The 10,170-nt window shown below is 35.6% G+C and overlaps 1 protein-coding gene across 1 annotated transcript; it reads left to right on the top strand.

Annotated features, from left to right (window-relative positions):
• The first annotated feature begins 5,218 nt into the window (after positions 1-5,218).
• Positions 5,219-9,092, top strand: LOC120631133 (integumentary mucin C.1-like). The gene is made up of 3 exons (XM_039900580.1): positions 5,219-5,301; positions 6,119-6,198; positions 8,484-9,092. The coding sequence occupies exons 1-3, from the start codon at positions 5,226-5,228 to the stop codon at positions 8,667-8,669; spliced, it is 342 nt and encodes a 113-aa protein (XP_039756514.1). The 5' UTR covers positions 5,219-5,225; the 3' UTR covers positions 8,670-9,092.
• The last annotated feature ends 1,078 nt before the right edge of the window (positions 9,093-10,170 follow it).

Raw genomic sequence — 10,170 nt, 5'->3', positions numbered from 1 at the left:
AGTCAACCTTTGTTAAAAAAATGCAAGTCTACCTAAGTCTGGCGCTGGGCCAGCGTGGTGGACTACGGCCACAATCTACACACACAAATACAGATGCACACACACGCACACGTACACACACAACAATTATTATGTTTCTTGCATGCTGAACTAACTGTATACTTTATTCATACAACAACTTGGTTTGGAACATAATGATAGCTTCAGTTTTCGAGGTGGGCGTGGCGGCTGGAACGCAGTTTTAAACTTTTCCTGACGCCATCGTCTCTGTTGTTATTGATCCAATGTAATCTGCTCATAAAAAAGTGAATTTTGAGTTTTGATTTTTCTTTATGAATCTCTTATCATTGTGGACCCATGCCCTGTAATAGGCGGGTAATGGGTCGATATGATGATGATGACTAATCCGCACCATATTGAAACGAAAAAAGGAATTGTGCGTGTAAAATGTGCTTTTTAGTTATTCCACAAGTATTTAAGTTCGTTACGAAGGTTAGAATACATAATTTAATGAGCTGTTATACTTTGATATTATCAAAACATACATTGAATACTTAAGAAGAATAAATACCGTGGCACACGCTAAAAGATAAAAGAGTAAGATTAGCAAGCTGTTGAAAATTTTATGAACCATACAAATACATTTAAATTCGTGCTTAGTTTTAGGGGAAAATAATTATTAAGTAATTTTAAAGGCACGGCATGGTAAATAGAAACATAATTGAGATCAAAGTTCAAAAGTTCAAATTTTTAATTTCTTTATTTATGTAGGCCTATCACAGGCACTTAGGAAGCGTTCATACATACATGTTTACATAAGGGGATGGTGATAACTTCGTTCGCCAACTTAAACCTACAGCTACGAGGGTTATTAAAATTAAGCTTAATTTGCTATACTCCGCGAAAAGCAGTAAAATCTGTATGGTGTAATTTATAATTTCTTCAATCCTTATACTCCACACCAAACAGATCTTCAGCAATGTACCCTCTACGCATGTTTCGCTCTGAATCCGGAGCGTCCTCAGGAGATGTTTACTTTGCAATGAATAATTGTTAATAACAACGCTATGCTTAACAGTTCAGCAATAGTGTTTTTTATTTATTTTTCGTATTTTGTGACATGACCCTGCGAAGAGAGATCACAGCAGAGTGGCATTAATACGAATCCGTTTTACCTTTTTGGAAACAACAACACAACTGGAAAATGTTTGTGTGATGAAGATGAATGTTTTTCAGTGTCTGGGTGTCTATTTGTATATTTTAAGTATTTATGTATGCTATAAAAAATATTCATCAGTTATCTTAGTAAGCTACGTCTATTTAAGGGCTAGATGGCGACGTGTGTATTGTCGTATTATATTTATTTCATCGTCATCATCCTGTCAACCAATCGACGTCCACTGCTGGAAATAGATCTTACTCTGAGCCTTCTTATGAGGCCCATAGTTAGCGACCATGTCTCAGTTCCGTAAGTCATCACTGGCAACACGCACTGTTCAAAGACTTTAGTCTTCAGGCACTGAGGGATTTTGGACGAGAAGATGTCACGAAGTTATATTTATTTATTACTTATTTTTTTTTTTTTTTTTAACCAAACCGAACTGGGCCTCAGTATATGAGGAGACCCGTGCCCTGAAATGAGCCGGCAATGAGTTAATGTGATGATTTCATTTTAATACTCTCGATTACATCAGGAAGCTAGTCGGAAATAGACATTTAGTACGTACACAAGCGCCGACTCTCAGCGTCTTATCTTCAGAAACTTCCGCCTCTATACTAAGCTCTTTTCATAATCCGTGGTTTTATTTTATAGATATTATGAATGCTTTTGCTGACGAATTCGTCTTTTTTGGATTTTTTATCTCAGGACAGAAATCCGGATACTTTCCGGCGCTTTAAATATCTCTAGGGTTATTCAAGGAACGGATAAACAAATTCCTTAAAAGCCGGCAACGCATCGGCGGCTACTCTGGTGCTGCAGATGTTTATTGGCGGCGGTGATCGTTTGCCCGCTATTAACATAAAAAAAAAATAATAATAATACAAAATAGTAGCAGAGTAGCAGAGCTTATTGTGAAAGAGTTTGCTCAAGTACTACTCAAATTCAAATTCAAATTCAAAATTTCTTTATTCATGTAGGCCTTTCACAGGCACTTATGAAGCGTTCATACATACATGTTTACATAACTGTAAGGGGATGGTGATAACTTCGTACGCTAACTTCAACCTAAAGCTACGAAGGTTCCAAACGCGCCCTGGTTTAAGAAGAGCCCACAAAAAACTTAGCCGGGTAATTTATTTTTTGTTACCACCATCTCACAGTTTATTTATATTAAGCTATGAAGCTAGAGCAAATTTACACCCAAGCTTTTTTATCGTTCAAGTAATCCTTAATATTATAATAGGACTTTTCTGTAAGCTTACGTTTTATATAAACTTTGAACTTGTTGAGACATCTCAACGTGCTTGCAACTATCGTGCTTATTTCTGCCGCGAAGCCGCTAAGCATTGTTGCAATGCTTTGTTCCGGTTTGAAAGGCGTGATTGCCGCTGTACCTGTAGGCACATGAGGCTGAACACCTACGCCTCAGTTTGAAGTCACGATTGCTCCCTGCGTGCGTCACAGGGTGGCGTAGGTTGTAGGAAGCGTTCGTTGCCCTGCGAAGAGGTGATCTATTTATAGGCGATTTTTATCCACTTAACACCAGGTGAACCATCTGTTTAGTCCGTTCTTTGCTTATCTATCTATCTATCTATCCTGTGGTGTGCATAGAGGGTATGCATAGGGTATGCAGATGATATAAAATGAAAAAAATCTCCAGTACTAGTTATGAAAAACTCAAGGATAGGCGTTGTAAGAGTTATAAAAAGCCTACCCTTAAGTATTTATAACTCGTACTGGAGATTTTCTTCATTTTGCATCATCTGCATACCCCGTAAATACCCTCTATGCACGCCACTGTATCTATCTATATATATATAAAAGAGAAAGTGTGTGGGTATGTTCCGTATAAGGCCTGAAACGGGTGGACCGATTTCAATGAAACTTTCAGGGGAATAAGTTTGGTGACGATCGGAGCACTCCTATTTTTGAACTGTGAAACTTTCAAATACAGCTTTTATTTACTATGATGATATTCTATTTTTGGGTGTACATAGGTGTAGATAATGATCTTCACCCGCTCGAGAAGAGAATAGAAGAGAATGAATACGGAGAGAAATAAATGTTTTAATATATTAAGAGACTTAAATTAAAAATTCAATGATGTAAGTTTATTGTTTAAATAAAATAAAGCAAAATCTAGGCCGGCGAAGCGGGCTGGGTACGTTAGTATACTATAAAAAATATCACTGTATATAAACTAGGCGAAACGTAGAAATTCACCTGCATTAGTAAGCATAAGTTTCAGTTTTATTATTATCAAATACTTGGCTGTATATTTTGTTTTTTTTTTATTCCACTTGACTGCAATCTCACCTGCTGGTAAATGATGATGCAATCTAAGATGGTAACGGGCTAACCTATTAGGGGTATAGCAGTTATATTAAGCCCATACCCTTGATCGGTTTTACGCGATATCGTACCGGAACGCTTAATCGCTTAGCGGAACGTCCTTGTCGGTAGGGTGGTAACTAGCCACGGCAGAAGCCTCCTACCAGACCAGGCCAAAGAAAACAACATCAATACTAACTCCCAAATTTCCCTTGCCGAGGATCAAACCGGGACCTCCCACTTGAATCCACAGCGATCACCGCTGCACCAAGGAGGTCGTCACAATTCTTATATTATAAACTTACTTACTATTTATTTAGGTAAATTATTACTTTGGCAAATTTGAATTCGTTATATTACATAACATTTGCATAAAACTGTTTAATCGGCATTCTTGATATTAAGGAAGGCTTTATAAATTGAAATCAAGAAAATATAAATTGTAGCAACAGGTTATTTTCCCATAAAATTTATTACAACTTCCGTTACAAGAACGACCTAGTTTTAAAATGGCAAGTTTTAGCATAAAATGTGAACAGGCTGAGCACACCGCATAACTAGACGAGGTTCGTGACACTTTCAGTGTAAGATTTATTACTAAAATACATTCTTGCTCCACTTTACATTCATACAAAACCAACGCTACAAACATTATTTTCATATTTTTAAACTTTAAAACTTCCTTTTATGGATAAGCCAGACAAATGTTATAATGAACCAGACAAATGAACTCAAAAGTTTTCTTTTTCGAGTTCCGTTACTAAAATAGGATAAAATGAACTCTTACGTCTATCACGAAATTGTGATTTATCATATCAACCCATTACCGGCCCACTACAGGGCACGGGTCTCCTCCCACAATAAACAAATAAATAAATACAAAAATAAATAAATAAATATACTACGACACATCGCCACCTAGCCCCAAAGTAAGCGTAGCTTGTTTTAGAATTGTGTCTATATTAATGCCTTAATAAAACATTTCGTTACAACCGATTGTTAAATCGCGTGAAACTGCGGAGAACAGCTAGCATACTATAATCCTTTTGAATAGCTAAAATGTATTATAAGAGTAAATACCGGCGGCCATTAAGGTTGAGAGCTTAATATTTTATCTTCATGTTAACAATAGTAAGTGGGTAACATACGTGCAAAATTAAGGACATGATAATTCTTAATGTCTTAGACAATTTTCGTAACTGTCCAAGTAACACAAACGTGTTACATATTATGTTTTATTATTCAGTATTGTTAGTGTGGACATGTCGTTGGATTTCAGTGTGCAGATGTCAGTGTTATATCACGCTCCGACATTTGATATGGACCCTCAGTTGAAGTGGGACAAAACACTGCAAACATTTTCCAATAACTACTCAAAATAAACATTATTTTATGCATCTTATTCGTTCGACATAGCGTTATAGCAATCCGCTATTCTGTCAATAAACTGGTTCTACATTTCAAACATTATCAAAACAGAAAATTTTCATAAACCGGCCTTCACTTTTTCAAAATACCCAATCAAAATCCAATATCGCGCGGTATAACTATTTTTGCCATTCAATTAAATTTCCAATGAAATATGAAATTTATTCTGAACGTCACATCCATATGCAACTCGCGTAGCCCATTCCTATATAGTGCACGCATAGTCTAGATACTGGGTATATACTGGAGCGTGGGTTTAGAGGTTTTCCATTTTTCATTGCTCAGTTGGCACGTGTACCCTACAATGGCTCAGTTATTAGTTATTATATTATGTTCGGTAATTTGTTTCGCGGTTTCTTGCTCGCTGCCACAAAGACAAGGTTAGTGCTAAGGATTAAGTATTTCTCTATTAGATCTAAGACTACGTGTATTTAACTATTTCTTTGGAGGCATACTCGTTTATCATATGAACATTATAAACAAATGACCGGTCAACACACACCACCCGGTACAGGGCTCTTAGGAGGATTTAGGCCGTAGAGCGAATGCGGAATGGTAATCTTCTCGCCCCTTTGAAAACTTTGTGAAGAACTAGCTGGGATGCATGTTTCTTCACGATGTTTTCCTTCACCGTTCAAAAGAACATTACTACGAAAAGTGAGAAGTTCGTCTACGAATAAGAGTACTTTAGAGACTAGTATAAGCAAGACTCTCCATACAAATGTATTTCCTCCATTTTTTGCTTCTTGGATAATGTCTCTTAGAGCAATCATTTTATTGAGTGTTTTAGTTGTTATCAAAATCTAGTGTCGCTACTATTTATTTTTCTTGAAAAGCTCATTATTTCGGATTATTAGGGCATTCGCAGGACAAAAAAAAGTTGAAAAGTTTCGAAAGAAATGATGTAAGACCAGGGAGCATTTGAAACCCTCGTAGCTTTAGTTTTTAGTTGACGAATTTAGTTATCGCCATCAACTCACTTCGGTCATATTTTAAATGTACGCATCGAAGTGCCTTCTGTGTGCCTATTTGTTCCACATTCCTCTTTGACCTCTATTATACTATAGTATAGAGGTCAGTGCTATTTGATTATATAATTGACTTTGACTTTGACTTTGACAAGCTATATAAATAGATAGATACAAATTTTATAAATTAACATACATTAATACATTTATTTTACCATGTTGATTGCAGATGTGAAAATCGTCAAACCCTTTCACGACGCGACCGGCTTATGCACGAACAATAGCATCATTTACGCCAGAAGCAGAAAGGTAATTAAAATTAAGCCTCTTCCTGATACTGACGTATACTTAGCTTCCGTTTAATATTATTAAGAACAAGTTTGACGTCACAAATGACTATACTGTTACGTTTGGTAAAACGTGGAGAATAGAGGGCAATCTGCCAGTATTTATTTATTTATTTATTAGCTTTTCAAGGGAAACAAACAGTACTATTACACATAAAAGTAATGCCGTATTTTTGTATCACATAAACCAATGAAGTTTCCACAACTTGGTTATACATATAATTCGATAACATTAACCACAATTGCTTAGGAATAAGAACCTACCAAGCAATTATTATGCAAAAAAAGAAAAAACAAAAATTAAATTAAAACAAAAAATGAAAAACAAAAACGGTAAAGCTATAATGAAGATAAAGTTTGGACACCGTCTAGACAATTTGACTAGTAGTAGGTATATTTAAGACACACTTAATTGCATGTATAACATACAGGAAAAGAAACAGTAAGGTGTACACAGTAAACAATGTAGACATGCAAAAGCAGCTTTATTGCTGCAAGAAATCTCTTACAGGCAACCTTTGTAGACAGGAATTACAGCAAGAGAACGGGCTAGTAGGAGTGTTGATATATATACATAAATACCAAAATATATACATACAATTACATAGATAATTTAAATAGATATACGTAATATATAAATTTAAAATAAATATAATATATATAAATATACAACAGACATAATATATATAAGTAGATTTTAGTACATGATTAAATTTTTTTTTTTAATAATAGTAGTAGAGCTATAATTTGTAACGGAGCTCATCTGGGGAAGTACCTACTAATGCAATGCTTATTCCCTCGCCAAGCAGCTCAGACATTGACCCGGGCCTCTTTTATTTGGAAATGGTGGTTTTGGAATCCGCAAAATTTCGGTTGTTTTGTTGCCAGCTTTTCTTTCCTCAGTTTACAGCACACACATCCTGTATCGTAAAGTTATATCCAGTTATTTGGGGTCCATAGAGGAGACATACTTGGCAGTGGCAACAAATGGTTGGTCTGCTCTTAGTCCCATATTTTGCCGGTTTCTTTTGCTTAACAGAGACAATGGGACAACATTCTATGTAGAAATTTTTAACACACATTTATAATTTATAGAATATGGTTTTCCACTTAACATCAGGTCCATTCGACCATTGAACATATGTGGGATGGTACGGTGCGGGGGAAAGTGGGCAGTTCCCAATTACCCGCTGTTCTTAGTTACCCCACTCTCCCCTACTATAAAAAAGGATAAAGTTATGTGTACCTTAGTTTGGCATCTAGAACAATAAACCATAGAGTTTTCATCTTTCATTTCATCGTAATTTGTATTAAGAAATTAGTGGATGGCGCCACCTTAACATAACTCCCAACCTCCTGACCCTCGAAAGGGTCGTTAATGTGTTCACGCTTTATTTACTCAGGACATTCGTAGAAAAAACAGTAAGATTGAAAGGTTTCGAAATAAATCATGTAATGTCTTCAAAGGTCTGAAACGTTTCTGTCCTCTATAAATGACGTCAAAGTTTTTTTCGCTAGAAATACTAAATCAATATAATAAAAGCTAACTTTTTGGCAATAACCTATATTAAACCCACACGGTTTAATATAGGTTATTGCCAACAAGTTAGCCTGCTCCATCGTGTACCTCTAAAGAGGGGAGACGAGTCTTATTTGTAGCAGAATGAAGAGAAAACGCGCTTGATATCATCCGCCCTCCAACGCTGCGTTTACCAATACCTACTTAGGTTAGGTTAGCAATTTTTGGTTACGCAATAAAGTGTTACTTACAGGTGGATCAGGTGGGATTGCAGTCAAAGGCAAACTCGTAGAGGAATTCTAAAAATAGAATTGAAATAAAATTTAATGAAATTTATTTCGTGAACAATAATGTTTTCTTTGCCACTAATTAATGAACTGTGTTACAGTAAACACGCCGACACAAAATTACTATTGTTCACTAAATATTTAACAAAATCTAAATATAATATAAATAATCGAAATTAAAATAAAGTTATCATGTGGGTGCATGTAGGTGTGTGTGAATATGTTTGTGTTGTGTTTGTGTCCTGCAGCTATGCGACTAGTTGAGCTACGAGTATGTTGGTAGCTCTGATTTTTCTACGGGTCGGATTTTATCGTCATATATTTTATTTATTTTAAATTCCTGATTAATTGCTCACGTACATCTATTTGCACCTTAGATCTATTTATTGCCTTAACCAACTATTATCAATCGAAAAGCTTTAGTTTCTTACTGTTTTACAGCTTTTTTGCTTAATATGCAAAGGACTAGATCCAACGTGCTTCGGTATTACAACAACTACAACTAGTACTACTTCTACAACTACAAGTACAACTCCTGCTTCAACCACAACTAGGAGCACGACGATCCCTGCTTCTACTACAAGTTCGACGACACCTAAAACTACAACTGCGGAGTCAACAGAATAGTGAAGAACTTATTTGCAGCCTACCAGTTCTAACTATTTTCTAAGGATCTTTATACCCGGTCTAAAGAAGAACAAGGCAGTCCCCTAATAATTAACGCCTCTATCTAATCTAAGGAGATTCATATGCATAAATCAACTTTTCACCGATAGTTATTACCTAAGAGAAGGTGAAAAGTTTTTAGGCAATTCCTAGATTGAGTGAAATCGGGTATTAATGTTACTAAAACCTTAGAAGTGAAAATACACACAATTAAGCTTGCACATATTTTTTGTGCCGTTCCCAGAAGGTGGCAATAGGACCTTATGCTTCATTGTGCGTCCATCCGTCCGTCAGTCTCTCTGCGGGTTGTATCTCATGAACTGAAATATATGTCGCTATTGTCGCTATAACAACAAAATTGAAATACTTGATTGTAAAATATTATTTTTGATCTGCTAAAGAAAAAAAAATAATAAGGCTTATGTTTACATATAATAAAGCCTAATGATGATGATTTTTCACTAATGGCTTATAAATCATCTGTGAAAAATCATCATTTAACGAAACCGCATTAAAATCCGTTACGTGGTTTCGGGAATTAGCGGATAAACGGAGAGACGGGGAAAGCGACTTTGTTTTATATTACGTATGTATTCGTAAGGATCGCATAGGTACCGTAAATATTCTAAATTATGACCTCTTACTCTTACCATATATAATAAGAAGATTCCAAAACCATCCGCTGCAGTGTCTGTGGCGTAGAAGATCAGACGATGGAGTAAATAATCCAGCGCTGCCCCATCTACTCAGGGATTGCCGAACGACCATTTTGATCTCCCTGCTCGGACTGTAACATGGTTGGAGAATCTGAACATTGACCTTATTAATTTGTAGATAATATAAATATTTTAAACCGCTTATTCTTCGATAATGCTATTATACGACTAAATAATTAATAAATAAGAATATTATTAGAATACGCAACGCGGTCTTAGTCCAGTGGTTTGGACGTCAACTTGCTTTGTTCCGCGTCAACACTTGTTTAGTACCTTAAGCTATCCAATCCCAACTATTAATATAAGCTCGCCAACCCGCATTATCACAGTGTTATTTAAAGCTCTTTATTCCTCGCTGCTGTGAGTAATAATTGTGCTTTTTCGCTGTCAGTAATAATTGAAACAGGACTAGAAAATTGTAGACATAATTATCTGTTAAAACATTCCACTCCAGCTTTTATATTCTGATGTACCTATTATTTTCATATGCTAACATTATTTGACATAAAATAATGAAATAAAGTTGATTGAAAAACAATATTTTAAATAACTTTTAAACCTAACTCCAGCAGAAGGCTTTCCGATGTATGATATACATATACCTTTCATAGCATTTGTTAGACAATTTCTTATTAAAAACCTTCAAAAAATGTATTCATAAGGCTTAGCGGGATTGTAATGTATTAGGTACTAAAGTCCATAAACCCTCTGGGTTTGATAATGCTCTCTCTAATCTTTACCAAGAA

Source organism: Pararge aegeria, chromosome 17 (genome assembly GCF_905163445.1).
Source record: "Pararge aegeria chromosome 17, ilParAegt1.1, whole genome shotgun sequence".
Taxonomy (NCBI): Eukaryota; Metazoa; Arthropoda; class Insecta; order Lepidoptera; family Nymphalidae; genus Pararge; species Pararge aegeria.
Note: the sequence above shows the minus strand (reverse complement) of the source record. Positions and strands in the feature narration are given on the sequence as shown.